Below are 16,543 nucleotides of genomic sequence, written 5' to 3'. Positions count from 1 at the left end.
GGGTGTAGGAAGGCGGGATTACGGGTGGAGTTGTTTTTGGCGTTGGGCCTGCAGAACTTCTCCACTGGCGTTCAGGGATGCCTCACTTGGAGAAATGGCAGCAGCGGGTCCACATGGGACCCTGTGCTGGGTGCCGGCCTGGGCTTGCTCAGCGTCCCCTCACGTGGGCCCCTGCCACTGCAGGCTCTGTCCCTGCCTCTGTGATGGTGCCTGAGCTTCCCGTCTCATCTGAGGGGGTGAGCGGGTCTTGGTGACGGGGGAGATCCCTGCGCTGCCGAGGGAGGGACGCGGAGCTGCCCACGCACCGCCTGCCAGTCGTGACGCCGGTGTGGTCTGCTCGCCTGCAGGTCCTGTTCCGAGCGGGCGGTGGCAAGCCCATCGCTGTGCTCTGCCTCACCGTGGAACCGCAGCCCCACACGGTGGACCAGGTCTTCCGCTTCTATCACCCAGAGCTCACCTTCCTGAAGAAGGCCATCCGCCTGCCTCCCTGGCACACACTTCCAGGCAGGTCCCCTGCTGACCCTGCGGCCGGCATTTTGCAGGTTCAACTGTTGAAAACAGTGTCTCCCCAAGGGTGGCAGATGGCATCATTACTTCATCCCCTGGTGCCGTTACATCAACAACATGTGGTGCCACCTGCCTTTGTGATCCGAAATGGCAGCCTTCCTGCCTGCCGTGCAGTGCCAGGTGCACACGTGGTGGCTGATTCCACTGTTCTAAAAATCGGCTCCCGTGGTCCAGGTCTGTCCCTATTAGGTGGGGGTGGGGGGTCGTGCCTGGGGGACACTTGCTGCCTCAGCGGACAGCCCCCTGTTTCCAGTGGTGCCTTCAGAGCACAGTGAGGCCTTCTGTGCTCCAGAGCGCTTCTTGGTGCTTCCCTTTCTATGGTCCCCTGAAAAGGTAGCTGGGAGACGTGCCACGTCGGGGCGGAAGGGCCGGTGTCCTCGCGGGAGTGCACGGGGCGCTGGTGCCGTCCCGGGTAGAGGTGGGGGTGTCCATTTGCCCAGCAGGTGTTTGCTGAGCACCTGTGACAGGCCCTGGCCTGTCCTGGAGGATGTGACACGCAGGGCTGCCTGCAGCTCAGGCCCAGGCCGTGGAGACTTTTTTGACGTTTTCCCTATTCCAGGTGCTCGGGTGGGAATGCCCGGCGAGGAGCCCCCAGTCCACGTTCGATGTAGTGACCCGAACGTCATTTGTGAGACCCAGAATGTGGTAGGTTGTGCTGTGGGCCCGGCTCAGGCAGGTCCTTCCCGCGAGTCCCCTCCCCACTGCCATCCCCTGCCCTTCGCCGGTCTCCTGGGGGCCTCTGCGTTTTAGGTTTTTGACTAAGTGGTTTCTTTCCAAGGTGCTAAAGGCTATTGCGACATCCTTATGGGAACTTTATGAATGTGTTTCTAGTTTTTCCACTAGCAGATCAGTTCCTTGATCATCTGAATTTAAATTTAAAAAAGGCATGAAGCAAAGTGAATAAAGTGAATGGTAATTAAGGCACTTATTAATTACCATTGTGTAAAGGATAACGGTGATAATTGTGTTATGACTAGTTAGGAAGCAGGATAACATCTCCTGCAGAATGTAATTATCGAGATCCATACAAAATCAAGAAGCTAATGATTTTCTCCTTTGCAGTGAACAGAATAGTGAATTCCGACTAGTACAGAAAATTAATAAATTCGCTGGGGTAGGGGCCGACTCCCTCCTGCTGTGGCCAGGCCAGGCTGGGTCAGGCCGAGCTGAGAAGGGGCGGCACGCGCCCTCATGTGCCCCCATCCGTCGGCAGGGCCCCAGGGAACCTCGGGATGTGTTTCTGAAGGTGGCTAGTGGTCCAAGCCCGGAGATCAAAGACTTCTTTGTCTTCATCTACTCGTGAGTGTGCAGGCCCCAGGTCTGGGGACAGGGTGGAGGCGGGGAAGAGGCAGGTCTGGGAGCTGCTGGTGTTTTCAAAGTGGGCCCAGCCCCTTCCTAAGCTCCCTAGCGGGAGCTCCTCCGCCCTCTGCTTTGGGAGGCGGGATTCTGCTGGTTCTGTGGCCAGCCCGGCCCTGGGCAGTGTCCTCTGTGCTCTGGAGCGGCTCACGCAGCCTGAGAGACGTGGGACGTGTTGTGTGCCCACCAAGAGAGGAAACAGCAGTGCCAGGAGTGGCCCAGCTGGCTGTCGTCATTGTTTCCGTGCTGAATCTTCAAGCTGAACTCAGGGAATCAGGCTGTGGTCCCTCCTGGAGAGACGGGACATGGCCGGCCATTGTCCTTTATGCCCGAGGACGGTGGTGCAGTCGCCTCCGTCTCTCACCTTTTGGGTTGGGTTGTTCCTTTCCTTTTTTCTTTTGAGTTGGGTTTTCCGGGCCTTTTGGGATTCTTTCGGGGCGGTTTTGACTGGGGGGTTCCCTTGCGTTGTTCTTGGGAAGGGGGGGGGGCCGGACCTCACCATCTGTTTGGGGACTGAGGCTTGTCCAGGACACATATTTGGCCTGTGCACCCTTGGGCCGGGTAGTGTCCTGGGTGAGAGACGCGAGGTCTAAGCCGCACCGCCACCCCCAGAGCGTCTGGTGTAGGTGGGAAGGCGAGAGGCCAGGGGTGAGAGCAGCCGGGCCCAGCGCTGTCTCCTCGGCCCCCGTCCTCCAGGGCTGTCCCTGTGCGGCCTCCTCAGCCTCCTGGCAGCGCCCGTCCACCTGTCTCGGGTTGGTGCTGCCGTCCTCAAGGACAAGTGCCCACGGCTCCTGTCCTGCTGCAGGGACCGCTGGCTGGTGGCGCCCGTGCAGACGTGGCAGGTCTATCTGCACTCCCTGCAGCGCGTGGACGTCTCCTGTGTCACAGGCCAGCTGACTCGCCTGTCCCTTGTCCTTCGGGGGACACAGACAGTGCGGAAAGTGAGAGCTTTCACCTCACACCCCCAGGAGCTGAAGGTACGGCTTTCTGGGGGCTCTTCTGGGCCCTCCCCTCACCCTGCCCTGGAGACGGGACAGCAGGCATTTGGCCGCAGTGCAGCGGTCCTGATGCTTTTACAGCACCTTCAGTGACCGATGCACTCTTTTACCAAAGCCTTCATTAAAATCGCCTTCTATGAGACCTGTCGTTGGGGGTGAGTGACATATGAATAAGCCCCAAGGCCAATTTTTAGAGTTACTGAGAGGTCAATAGTAGCGGGGACTCTGGAATCGGCAAAGCCACAGTCACACACCTGGATAGTGAGGACAGCGCGGATCCCAGCCAGTGTCTTAAACCGGAGCTGGTTTCAGTTCTGTCTCTGCTGAGGTGGCACACGGGGTGGTGACCGTGTACGAGGAGGGGCCTGCCCAGCGCAGACCTGAGACGTGGGCTGGCCCTGCACAACCTGTGGCCCGGGCTCCCCGGCCTGCCGGGCTGCAGGTGCTCGGGGAATTCCTCGTTTGCCACCCGCGAGAGGCTCTGCCCTCAACCTGCCGCTCTTGTTCTCGAAGACGGACCCCAAAGGGGTCTTTGTGCTGCCACCTCGTGGGATGCAGGACCTGCATGTCAGCGTGAGGCCCCTCAGGGCGGGCAGCCGCTTCGTCCACCTCAACCTGGTCGATGTGGACTGTCACCAGCTGGTGTCCTCGTGGCTCGTGTGCCTGTCCTGCCGCCAGCCACTCATTTCCAAGGTCTGTATGTGTGACAACGAGGGCTGAGGGGAAGGGGGCTCCCTGCCAAGGCACCACAGGGCCTCAGCCATGTGCCTCGGGCCAGCAGCGCTCGGGTTCTATGTAGGGCTGGGGTGGGGAGTGGGGGGCTTGCTCCTGTGCTGTCTGTTCCCTGGGATGGACGCCCCAGAGAGCCTGTCTGTCCCGTCTACATGGAGGTCCCCTGGGTCTGGGGCACATGCGGTGCAGAGTAGGCTCAGGAAATCCTTGAAAAAGGGCCCAGCGGCTGTTCTCTGAGTCTGGCCACAGCATCCTCCTGTCCCTTCTGTCCACAGGCCTTCGAGATCACGTTGGCGGCAGGTGAAGGGAAGGGCGTCAACAAGCGGATCACCTACACCAACCCCTACCCCTCCCGGAGGACGTACCACCTGCACAGCGACCACCCCGACCTGCTGCAGTTCAAGGAGGACTCCTTCCAGGTGCAGTGGGCTGTCCCAGGGAGGTGTTGGCTTCTGCTTCCTGCGGTGACGCCTGGTGGGTGGGCGACCTGGAGGAGGTGGTTGGCACTGCCTTTAGGAGTGATTCCGTTGAGTCAGGAGCAGTCTTCAGAAAGTCCTGGGAGAGTGACAAGTGTCACCGTATACTTGGGTGACCCGATGTTTCTTCATTTGCCAGCGATTTAGCAAAGCTTCTCCCAAGAATGGGAAAGAGCGGTGTGCCCAGGGTCTTCACCGTAACACTGCAAAATTTATCTAAGAAAACGAGTGTGCTTTGGGTCTGGCTAACGTGTCAACCTGATCCCCAGGCACTGGGGTCTCTGGCAGGCTGCAGGTGCACCCGAGGGCTCATAGTCCTTGGTCAGCTCCTGCGAGCTGCTGTCCTGCTGGAAACGTGCACGACTGTGTGGAGAGGTGGCTGAATGAGGGAGCGGGGACAGCCCGGGGGTGGACACTGGGATTTTGACGCTTATTTCTAGGTCGGAGGAGGAGAGACCTACACGATCGGCCTGCGGTTCGCCCCTGGTCAGAGCGTGGGGGAGGAGGAGATTCTCATTTACATCAATGACCACGAGGACAAAAACGAGGAGACATTTTGCGTGAAGGTTATCTACCAGTGAGGGCTGGGGCGCTCGTCCTCCCTGCAGCCACCGGCCCCTGCCCACGTGCCTGCACTCGCTCTGTGCTCTGTCCTGCCCATGGCCTTTGGCCCTGGGGACCTGCCGATGACCTGTGAACTTGGCTGAGGGCAGAGCCCCTGATCACTTTTGTAACGCCCGCGTCTGGTTGAGCTACTGACAGCCACCGAGGTATGAACGTGAGCCCCGCGGTGGCTCTGATGCAGCCTCTGCCCGCAGTGCACACGAGGCCTGTGCTGTCTCCATCTGTAACTCTGTTTTGATTTGCTTTTAGCAAAATGTATTTTATGAATCATCCCAGATGATAAAATTATGTTTTTCTTACCGGATTTTGTATAAACATAATATATCATTTGCTATGCAATGTTTTATACTTCCATTAATATTACTTCACATCTGGTTTTTAAGTTATTGAGCAAAATATTATACTCGACTTTTTCATGTTTTCTCTTTTGACAGTTTTCTTGGCTTTTCTGTCTACAGCATAAGCCTGGTTTTCCCTTGAGGACAGTGTGGCTGGGACAGCCAGGTGGCTGTGCTCTGCGCCTTCATGGGGAGTCCACTCAGGCCTGTCCCAGGGCGGGGGGTGTGTTGCTGAGACCACAAGGGCGACTTCTGGGGGTGGGGGCAGGAGTCCGGCGGTGGAAGCGCCAGGGGCTGCGGGTCCTGCTCCTCTGAGTGGAGGGGGTGTGTCACTTCTGGCAGTGACCTGACAGGGAACACACGCCCCACTGGTACTGCAGTGATTAAAGTCTGCTGTTCGCAGGTAAGTTCGGTGGCTCTCAGTCCTGCTGCCTCCGTGCAGGCCCCGACGTGCCACGGTGCTTAGCTTTCAGAAAGAAATTCCGCGTGCACTTTAGTTAGATCCTGAAGGTCGAAACTGTGGCTTTCTCTTGCATCCTTGCCAGGCGGAGCGTGGAGACAGCTCGAGTGGGCGGCACTGGGGCAGCGTCTCCGTATCCGGTGCTGCGCTCTGACGGCTGCGCTGCGCTCCGCTTCCCCTGACTTGGAGGACTCCGGTTTCCCTAATGCCCTGCCAGAAATGGCCGGCGCACCTTTTCTTCTGAGGGAGCTGGATTTTCTCACAGGCTGGCCCCACCGTTGAGTCCCACCCAAGCGAACGATTGTAAGATGCCCAGTCCCCACGCAGGAAGCTCTTGGTGGTGCAAGGCAGCCCGGTGCCGGTTCCACCCAGCCCTGTGCTGCGGGCGGGGTCCGGATCGGGCCGGCGGCAGGGTGCTGTGCTCACGGACGTCGGTGATGAAACAGAAGCCACAGCTGTTAAGGAGATTCATCCATGGGCTGGAAAGTCAGTCGTGTGGATTTTTCCTTTTAACATTTTTGAAGTCTAGATCTCCCCACTTTCAGAGTGTCCCTCCTTTTAGGAAGCTACTGAAACATCCGTCAGAGACCAGGGCGGCCACTCGTCCGCTCACTCACTCGTCTGTAACTGTACCGCCTGCCTGCTGTGGTCCCTGCCTGTCAGAACTTCCGGAAAGTAGGGAAGGCAGGCGGTGGCAGGGACGTGTAGCTGTCGCTGGCCTGGAGCAGCGAGGGAGGGGTGCAGCCTCTCGTGAGAAGGTGGGGGTGGGGGAGGCTCCTCGGAAGACGGCTGAGCCCTGGAGGACGAGTCGGCCTAGGGGGCGAGTGGGGGAGGGGAGAGCCTCCCAGGCAGAGGGCACAGCAGTGACAGCCGAGGCCCTGGGTGGGGACATGGTGTGCCAGGGCCCTTAGGAAGGGCCCCGTGATGCTTGCCCCTTGCTTGCGCCCACACACATCCGACCTAGAGTATGGATGGAGCGCCCCTGCGTGCCAGAGGGGACAGTTGTGATCCCTGCCCCAGGACCTGCTTTCGGGAGGCCCAGATGATGAAAAGTGGGGCCGCCGTGTCCTGGCAGGCAGGGCTGACAGCCTGAGGACGAAAGCAGGGTGCGGCATAAAGGCGGGGTTTGCCCCAAGGAGGTGGCATCTGAGTAGAGGACGGAGCGGCAGAGGGACAGAGGGACCACCAGAGCCAAAGGGACAGCCAGGAGTGGAGGCACGAGGGGGTGAGGCCAGAGATGGGTTGGGGGCCGTGCCAGGCCGGATGCCTTGTGAGCTGGTGGGGCGGGCAGGCACCCTGCCCCGGGGGATCCCTGGCCCTGATCCCCAGGCCTCCGGTCACACGGAGCCCAGTCCTCATGGAGAGGGCTGAGACCCCATGGCCACCTCACTCCCACACTCCACCGGCCTCCTCTCCGCCAGGCCCCCAGCTCATGCTCTGCTGTCTGCCTCCTGCTGGCTCCCTGGAGCACTGTGCCCTCGCACCCCTCCACAGCTGCCCACCCTTGAGTGCTGCTTCTGCCGCAGCTGGGGCCCCTGAGGGCTTGGAGCCTGGCTTGGGAGGGAGCTGCCACCAGCCGGGCAGGACACCCTGCGGTCCCCTCCCAAGCTGGGCCTGGCAGTGGGTGTGAGACTGGGGGTCTCTTTGCCCTTTCACATGAAGAGGCATTGGTGGGTGCTCTTCTGGGCACAAACCCAGGTCCCGTCCACTGTGTGCTCAGGGTGTAGACGACGGCCTCGTCCCTCCCTTTATTAACCTCCAGTGTTCTGAGCCCACGCCCTTGACTTGGAGCAGCATCTGAACTTATTTTGTTTTCCTGCTTGTGGGCCCAGGCCTGGCTGACCTGGGGAGCCCGGGCTTGACGTGAGCAGGCCGGGCCCTGCTGGGATCCCGAGGCACCGCGGGGACCTGCCCGATAAGGCTCTGAGCCAAGTGGCTGCTCCCTGCCCGCACGAAGACAGGCCACCTTTCAACGAGAGCTGCAGTTTCCATCTGGGGCGGTTTTTCTTTTCTTTTTCTTTTTTTGAGACAAGGTCCGGCTCTGTCGCTTGGGCAGAGTGCAGTGGTGTTGTCACAGCTCACTGCAGCCGCAAACTCCTGGGCTCGCTCGAGTGGCTGGGACCGCAGGTGCCACTGCAGCTTCTCTGTTCTTATTAATAGTAGAGACGGGGTCTCACTCTTGCTGGTCTCGAACTCCTGAGCTCAAGAGATCCTCCCATCTCGGCCTCCCAGAGCCCAGGATTATGGGTGTGAGCCACTGCGTTTCTTAGTAGTGTTACTTTGTTTCTCCCCTCCCGGGTGAAAGCTACTTTAAAATAAATGGAGTCAACCGAAAGCCAGAGGAGCTGTTTGCTTTTCTCATGTCTCATAATGATTTAATGCTGTGTTTGTCTTGACTTAGAAATAAATTAAGGCGTTTTTAAATTGTTGCACCAGGTTCTAAGAGGTTGGGGAAATGGCGGTCATGTGCCCCTGGCAGCCCTGTTCCTCCGGTGGCTGGGGCGGCTGCCCTTGGGAAGCGCTACGGGTGGGACTGTGTCCGGCGGGGCCCAAGCACAGCGGGGTCTCCCTGGCCCATGCTGGACACTGCCTTTGCACACGGGGCAGATAAACAATGCAGAGACCCTTCCTCCCAGAAGGGTGCCCGAGCTCCACATGTAGTGGAAACCTTACTAGCTGGGACACACCTGCTGGTGATGCAGTGGAACACTCTGGACTCCAAGCCAAAGCTGCGTCTGAGCTCGTCCTCAGGGAGGCCGTGCGGAGCCCGGGGAACCTCGTCTGTTGGGAGATCCGCTTCGGAATGGGCAGGCCGTGTGTCTACACGCCCCTCACCTCTGAAGGGGCCTTGGGAGCCCCTGCGAGTTGGAGGATGGATGACTAAGGAATTGTCGCCTGTAGTGGGGTGAGTGGTGTCCCCCAAACTCATGTCCACACAGAAGCTCAGAATGTGACCTTATTTGGGAACAAGGTCTTTGTAGATGTAATTAAGGGAAGGATGGATATGACATCATGTTGGTTTAGGGTGGTCCCTAAATCCAATGAGAGTGTCCTTGTAGGAGACACAAAAGAGCCCACAGCAGATAGCCATGTAGCGACTGAGGCGGATGGGAGAGAGGCAGCCACCAGTGGGAGCACTGACTGTCCCCGGAGCTGGGAGAGGCCTGGGACAGTCTCCCTCAGAGCCTCTGCAGGGACCCCGCCCTGGCCACGCCTGTGGCTCCAGCACGGTGGGAGAGGTAATTGCTGTTTTTTTTTTTTTTGAGACAGAGTCTCACTCTGTTGCCCAGGCTAGAGTGCCGTGGCGTCAGCCTAGCTCACAGCAACCTCAAACTCCTGGGCTCAAGCGATCCTCCTGCCTCAGCCTCCCGAGTAGCTGGGACTACAGGTATGTGCCACCATGCCCGGCTAATTTTTTCTGTATGTATTTTTAGTTGTCCAGATAATTTCTTTCTATTTTTAGTAGAGACAGGGTCTCGCTCTTGTTCAAGCTGGTCTCGAACTCCTGACCTTGAGCGATCCACCCGCCTCGGCCTCCCAGAGTGCTAGGATTACCGGCTACTCAGTTTGTAGCAGTTTGTTACGGCAGCCTCAAGACACGATATGGGAAGGGTTTGGGGGCCCACACGGCCCCAGAGGTCTTAAATATTCATGTAACCTGCGAATCCGGATCTGTTGTCCTGGGGAGGGAGGCCTGTTGTAATCGAGGGAGGATCCCCTCCCCTGGGGAACCTTTGGTGTGACAGATGGCGACAGGACCCAGCGGCTGCGCGGAGGAGCAGCGTGGGCCTCCGTGTCGTCCGTCCTGACTTGATCTGAGACTTAAGTTCTGAAGGTAAATTTTATCGCAAGAATCCAACCTTGGAAGAACCGTGCTCCAAAGTGATGTGATTCTGCCCGGAGGCAGAATCTCTAGGACAAGGGGCTGTAGCGATGTTTAAGGGGAAGAACAGTCCACAGACCCTGCCCGCGTGGCTCAGACAGGACCTCAGGGGCCCTGAGGGAAGCGGAGAGGCCTCCAAGGCCGTCCAAGGCCCTGGCTGCAAGGCCGGCCTGTGCTGTCCACCCTGCCCTGCTGGGCCGCTCCTGGCCGCTCTCCTCGCCTTGGCACTGGCTCTGCTGTCCAGCGCTCACAGCTGCCAGCGCGACCGTCTCGAATACAAATGATCCTGTCGCCTCCTTTGTGTAAACCCTCCAGTGGGTAAGACAAGGACAAGTGTCCTGTCTGGGGCCGAAAGGCCTGTCCTCTCCCAGCTCCATTCCACCCTCTCTCCCACCTCGCTCTGTGCTTCTGCAGCTCTCTGTGCCCTGGTCTCCTCGGCAAAGTGGGGGTTCTTGTGGCTCCTACCGCGCAGGACTTCCGTGAGGACAAAACGAGCGGAGCAGGTGGGGCGCCCAGGGCAGCAGGTCCTGTGTGGTGGACTGCAGGGCTGTTCCTGGTCATCGTCTGCGCCTCCCACCTGATGCCATCTGACCAGCAGTGTCCTCGTGGGAGGGGTGTTTTTGCACTCCCTGCCGGCAGGCTTGGCTGCAGGAATGTGGGCAGAGGTGACACGGCCCTGTTCTAGCAGGCCCCTTCCCTCTGCCCCCAGGGTCCCGTCCGCAGGGTGCTGAGGATGGGGGTTTCTAGTTAGTGTCGCCTTCTCTAGCCAAGCTGGCCTCCCTGCCTGGGTGTCCTGGGCTGCCTGTCCTCCCTCTGTTGGGCCATCAGCCTGCAGGAGGCTCCGTGTGGCTGGGACTTGCGTGGAGGTGACTTGAGACTGAGCCTGGAGGGTGGGTGCCCCCAACCCTGGGCCCCGGGGCAGGGCACGTCCCCTCTCAGTGTCCTCCCTCTGCATCAGGAACAAGAGCATGCGCGGGGAGAAGGATGCTGCGTGGGCAGCTCCTCATACGGTGAAGCTTGGCCTGTGTCTGGGTGGGTGGCAGGCGGAGAGGAGGGCATGGGGGGGTCAGCCTTGTTCAGTGGAATTTGAAGTCCTCAAGTGTAGCTGTCAGGCTTTCGGTTCACATTACTGACCACCCCTTAAATGAGAAATCATTTAGATTTTACCCCTTAATTCTACTTACCAGGAGCTCATGTGAACTGATCTGTTTTTGCACTAAATTTGCTGGACTTTCATTGGACCAACACTATTAGTCAGGGATCTTTTGTTTGCAGGGGATAGATATCCAGCTCAAACCAGCATTGGCCAAGAGGCCCCTGTGATTGCCTCTCATACCCTCTGGGGGAAGTCGGTCTTCAGGCATGGCAGGATCCAGGTGCTAAGATGGTGTTGTCAGCAGCCTACGTCTTTCCATGTTTCCACTCTGCCTTTCAGGCTCTTCCTTTAGTGCAAAGACAGCTATTTTTCTTCTTGAGTGAAAGTCCCAGGCCTTACTCTCTTTACCTCTGGCCAGGTCACTTGTCCATCCCTGAACCTGTGACTCGATAAGTGTTCAGCCCTGGAACTGGAGTGCGGGTAGAGTGAGAATGTCGGGGGTGGGTGCTGGCCACCCGCGGGGTTGTTAGGGAAGAAGGGGGTGGATGCCAGGCAGGCCAGACCCCCAAGGTCTGCTTGGCCATTAAAGAGCTCAGAAGGGGGGCACGGGCCACAGGGAAGCTGAGGTCTGCTCGTGGCAGCCTCTGTGCCTTGGCCCCCAGATGGAGCAGTGACGTCTGTCTGTTGGTTCCTGTACTTGGCCCACCCCTCAGGGCCTACCGCTATTGGGGAGTGGGATGCAGCGGGGACACCTGTGGACACTTCTGGGTGGGGTCCAGCCTCGCCACACAGCATCACCCTGTGCACTGCCAGACGCTGCTGGCCGCCTCCCTTGTGGGCAGCAAGAGCTCAGTGATGGCGGTGCCCTTGCGCATGGGCCTGGCGAAGCACCAGTGTCCCGCGTTCCCCTCCATGTGGGAACAAGGTGTCCCCACCCTTCTGTCTTCGGAGCAAGAGTCCACAAAATCCTTGAAATCACATACAAGATTCTCTGTGCACAGGGATGTTCTTGGAGGGAGGATCTGTAGCCTTCATCAGATTCTCAGAGCTGTTTAGAGCCCCCGGAAGGTACGAGCTCCGCAGAGCTGCTGCCGTTTCAGGAGGATGCCTCCCCAGTCTCCTCGATGGACCGACCACCGCCCGCCTGGTCAGGCTGCAGAGTGGCTGTGTGGGCCCCTCTGGGCAGTCCCCAAGCCTCCCTGGGGGTTTGCACCCCATGGACAGCCGTCAGCAAAAGCGCTCCTCAGCAGTAAGCCTTCTCGAAGTCTGCACCTGCCCCGTCTTTGGAGGTGTTGCCATGGCCCCCAAGCTGGGGTCCTGATGTCCCTCTGGGCCCCACACCAGTCAGGGCAGAACCCTCAAGGGGCCCCCAACTTATTCAGCCAGAGTCCATGGGATGGCCTCAGGCCCTGGCCATTCCTCCCCCTGTACTGTGGCTGTGGCCACGTGTTTCCTTGCTCTTCCTCAACAGTGTCCAGCAGGCTCTGCCCCAGGGCATTTGCACATGCCGTTCCCTCTTCCTGGAATGCTCTTCCTCCGGTATACACATCACTCACTCCCTGGCTTCAGCCAGGGATGAGCTCGGATGGCCTTTTATCCAAGAGACCTTTTCCGCTACCTGCCCCCAATCACTCTGACTGTCACGGCCTCATTTGTTCATTGTCTAGCCCCTGGGGGTTTTGTCTGAATATTGTCAACTAGGCGTGGGCCAGATTGCCTGCTTCCCTGCCTGAGTCCTGCTGCTGTCTGAGTCATATATGAGCCTGACAACCGTCCATGAGTCCCCGCCCCCCAACCAGCCTCAGCTCCCACCACCGTCCCCCGCTAGCTCGGAACTTCTCTTCACTCTGCCTGGACCCTTCCTGCATGGTCAGCTCTTCTCTTTCTTGTGGTGCTGTCTCCTAGGGATGCCTCGCCCAGGTACCTGTCTAAGGTCGAATCTCCCCATGATAGGTCACAAATGTGGCCACTTCTTCCATCGAGGTGGGTCTGTGTCCCCGCCCTTGGGTCCGAGGCGTCCTTGAGTAATCTTTGACCACCAGAATGTGGCAGGTGTGGGGTGGCATCGCCTCCGGGCGAGGCCCACTCTGCTTGCCGCTCTCTTGGGCTCTTGGGACCCAAAAGCCACATTGGGGACCAGCCCACAAGAGCCTGTTGCAGAATGAGAGACCACGTGGAGAGAGGTCCAGGTGTCCCGGCCACCCTCCGGCCCGTATCAGGCAGCCCCCGGCTGATCACAGACGCGTGAGGGGCCCAGCCAAGGTCACCGCGTTCAGCGTTGGCCCAAAGACCTGCCCGGCTGAGCCCTGGCCTGGATGCCAACTGCAAATCATGAGCTACACCAGTGGCTGGCGTGAGCCCCCGAGGTTTGGGGTGGCTCATCACACGGCACAAGCCGGCTGAGTCCCCACCCTCAAGCCATTCTGCGTCTTGCGTCTTTGGTTGTTGCAGTCCCTGCATGTGTGTGTTTGTTTGCCTGCCAGTTATCTCCGCTAGAATCAGATTCCAGAGGACACAGTCTCTCTTTTTCACCACTGAATCGCAACAGTACTAAGCAAATAATCATTGAGGGTTAGCATTTATGAAGGACTCGCCATACACCGGGCTCTGCTCTGTGTTTGCGATTAAGTCTTTTAATCTCCAGAGCCTAGCACGGTGCCCTCGGCCTGTCTGTCGAGTAGGTACTGAACACAAATGAAGCTGAATGCTGCTCCCCGGCCAGGCTGACCCTTCCTGAAGATTCCACTGCTTTCTGGAGGGGCCAGGGCTCTGCCCCCGGCTCCTGCCCCCACCACACCGTCTGAGCTGAGCAGAAAGGCAGCGACGGGGCGTGAAGCCGCAGGCTGCTGTGTCCTGGCTGCCAGAGGAGGGTTTGTTGGCTCCCACTTGGTCTTTTCTCCAGGAAGCTCTTCCCGCGGCAAAATCTAACTTTGGAAAACCTCAGCTAGCGAGTGGCCCGGCCGTGCGGCATTTGACAGGAGCGCTGGGGTCGGGTGCTCCGGCACAGGCTCCTAAGGACCCTTCGGCGTGACCGCTTAGCTGAGCTGAACTTTTCACCTGTCTCTCTGGCAAGGAAGCCTCCAGAAGTTCCCTCCTGGCTGGAAAGGGGCCAGGAGCTACAGTCACTCAACATTACTCTCTTAATTCTACCCTGGAATCTTCCAGTAAGCTTGGAGGGGCACTCCTGCTGTTCTCCTACTTAACACGTGGCACAGAAAGTGCTTCTCACAATGAGAAAGTTTCTCTTCAACCGTTTTCGTAATGATGGTAAAAATATAGTTGAACACCTTTATGGAATACTAGTTACCATGGGGACAGCCCTGGGGTTGTCGCCCTGAGGTGCCAAGGCCTGTGGCGTGACAGCCGGCTCCGCTCCTGTGACAAGGGCGTCACTCAGTGGGACACATTCACGCTGGCCATGGGAGCGTCGTCTCCTGCCCAATACGTCACGCTCAAGTGTGTTTTCAGAAATACAGATTATCAAACTTTTGCTCCTCACTACGCTAAGCATTAGCTTTGGACCTTTCCATCCCTTTCCCCAGTTGATGCCGGGTCCCGACTCTGACAGCGGCGTGCTGGTGCCTTTGGCGTCCCGAGGGGCATTTGGCAAGGGCGCAGGTCGCCAACGCCTGGGGAGGGGTTGGTGGCCGGTCGAGCCAGGCCTCTGCACAGGGCCGGGGGACACAGCTTCCCTCTTGGGAACGGTGACTTGCTGCAGTCCCGAGAGCCACAGAGCCGACAGCTCTCTGCCACTGCCACTTCGTCTTCCGCTGCTGGGACAGCAGCCCGACACGCCGCCAGGTGATGCTGCCCAAACGCCCTCCTTCCAAGGGTGTCCGCTGCTTGCTGAGACTGCGCCAAACAGAGGATTAGTTTGGGTCAACAATTTGAACAAATATTTAGGTTTGGGCTTGCTTCTCTGTGGCTGATTAATTCGGTTAGCTGATTATGTTAGGTCAGCTAATTTCACAAGTCAGCCCACGGACCAATTGTTTTGGGTCACCTTTTTTATTGAAAGGAGGAAGGGAGATTTTTATAAAAAACGAAATTATTTCTAACAGTGAAGAAAGTGAGTGTGCTTTGTTGTCCTCGGGGCTGGTCTTCTGTGTGTGCGTTTATGTCAAACGTCCTGTGGTTGGTCTGGAGCCCGCCTCGCATTCATTCCTGTGTGTCTGCGTCTCCACCTCTGCTAGAAGTTTCCTGGAAGAGAGGGCTGCACTGTTAGGGAACCATCGGTTTCAGGTTGGGCGCCCCCAGAGGAAGCGGATCATGCGGAGCGCGGTCGGGGAAGCTCCGGTGGGGATGAGCAGGGGGAGGGAAGGGAGCCAGGAGGGTCGTCTTCAGGCTACTCTGATGGAGACTCCGGCAGGGGAGCCCCTGCAGAGGAGGAGCTGGGGCACCCACCTCCCTGCTCCACCCATAACTGGTGGCTCCCGGATGTGCTCTCCACCTCCCCTGCTCCCTGAATCCTGGCCAGCCTCGTGCCGGCTGGCGAGTGGAGGGTGTTGGCAGCGGGATGCCAGCCTGGACTAAACGGAGGGTCCCAAGGGGTTCTGGGAAGCATCTGCCGTGGTCTTCGTGCTTCCTTCCAACTCACAGCTGGGGTGGCGGGGGAGGGGAGCATGGGAGGAATATTCCGGAGTGTCCACGATGCCTGCTGGCCTCGCCTAGCCTGCAGGGCGTTGCGCTGATGGGCGCCATGGCGGGGGCTTCAGAGGTGGCGCTCGGACTAACCTCAGCCCTGGTTCCTTCACACGAGTGACAGTAACAAAAGCTCCCTCAAGCCACCAACCTGTGGGCATGCAGCTGGGAGGCAGGGCCAGGCTGGCTTGATGGGCACCGCCCTTGAGCTTGGCTGTTTCCCAGACACCCCAATTCCTCCCCAAGCGCCCTGAGTTCTTGAACCAGAGACTCGAGCTGCAGCATCGACTCTTTCCCGGGTCTCCAGCCTGCCCGCCCTGCAGGATTCAGACCTGCCAGCCCCACGACCGCGTGAGCCAATTCCTTAAAATCAGTGCCTCACTATACACACCCTTTGGTGCCGTTTCTCTGCAGCGTGATGGGGACAGTCAGCTGACACGTGGACTAGCTGGGGGCTGGGGGCACACGGAGGAGGATCTCTAGGAAGCCGAGAGGCTGGTGGCTGTCAGGGACTGGCTTGTTGCATCCCATGGGGGCCTAGGGTGGGCGGGGACACCCCAGCAGGTGGCAGGAGGTGAGGGACACATGTTCCTGTAACAGGATGCAGAGGGGTCGAGGGCTGGAGAGGAGGGTCAACTGGTCGCTGGCCACCCGGACACGAGCTGTGTTCCCGGATGCGCCTTTTCCCTTTCCCGAAGCCCGGGGTGCAGAGGCCGCCCGGGCCCAGGGGGCTGAGGGCCACGCTGTGGAATGGCAGAGCGGGGAGCAGGTCCTGCCAGCACCAGCACCGTCCCGTGGCACGGTGGTCCTGCCGTGCCACCCTGGACTACGCCTGGTTTGTCCTCCAATGCCCTGGAGCTGGGCAGGGGAGGTGACTCAGGTCGAGGTTTGGGTGACTTGTCCAAGGTCACGGAGCGAGGGGGAGGGGGAGGAGGCATTTGAACCTGAGTCGGGGGACCCCATGTCCCGACCCTCAAGTTCCACACACTGTGCCTTCGCTTCCGCCCCAGGGGACAGAGGGAGAGGTCCCCGCGTGCCCACTGCCCTCCCCGAAGCCCTCGGCAGGCGCGCCAGGCATGGTCCTGCCATGGACAGCTTTTAAGAGGTGGGTTAGCGCAGGCTGAGTTCCAATCCATCACCCGCAATAACCCCTTGTGACAGGAAGCTGGGAAAACAGAGACAAAAATCAATGCGGATTTGGAAGCAGACACTGCTGGAAACAATTTATTATATTTCTAAAAGCGGCGTGGCCTGACAGATATCTGGAGTCGGGCCCCGAGGGAGGTCTGGGCCAGACCTGAGACAGGAACCCCGAGGCCGTGGGAGCAGGGGCCTCCCCGGGAACCTCTCCCTCACCCCTCCTGCCCCACGG

At 59.1% G+C, this 16,543-nt stretch overlaps 1 protein-coding gene across 1 annotated transcript in view; it reads left to right on the top strand.

Annotated features, from left to right (window-relative positions):
- NPHP4 (nephronophthisis 4) overlaps window positions 1-4,749 on the top strand; it is a 116,350-nt gene extending 111,601 nt beyond the window's left edge. Inside the window, exons 23-29 of the mRNA XM_012657759.1 lie at window positions 348-504; window positions 1,127-1,212; window positions 1,781-1,866; window positions 2,729-2,900; window positions 3,435-3,614; window positions 3,929-4,072; window positions 4,570-4,749. Of these exons, the coding sequence (XP_012513213.1) occupies window positions 348-504; window positions 1,127-1,212; window positions 1,781-1,866; window positions 2,729-2,900; window positions 3,435-3,614; window positions 3,929-4,072; window positions 4,570-4,710 (966 nt within the window). The 3' untranslated portion in view covers window positions 4,711-4,749. The remainder of the gene's footprint in view (window positions 1-347; window positions 505-1,126; window positions 1,213-1,780; window positions 1,867-2,728; window positions 2,901-3,434; window positions 3,615-3,928; window positions 4,073-4,569) is intronic.
- Window positions 4,750-16,543: the final 11,794 nt, after the last annotated feature.

Source organism: Propithecus coquereli, unplaced genomic scaffold (genome assembly GCF_000956105.1).
Source record: "Propithecus coquereli isolate 6110/MARCELLA unplaced genomic scaffold, Pcoq_1.0 Scaffold1152, whole genome shotgun sequence".
In the NCBI taxonomy this organism is placed as follows: Eukaryota; Metazoa; Chordata; class Mammalia; order Primates; family Indriidae; genus Propithecus; species Propithecus coquereli.
This window is presented reverse-complemented; position numbering and strand designations above follow the sequence as displayed.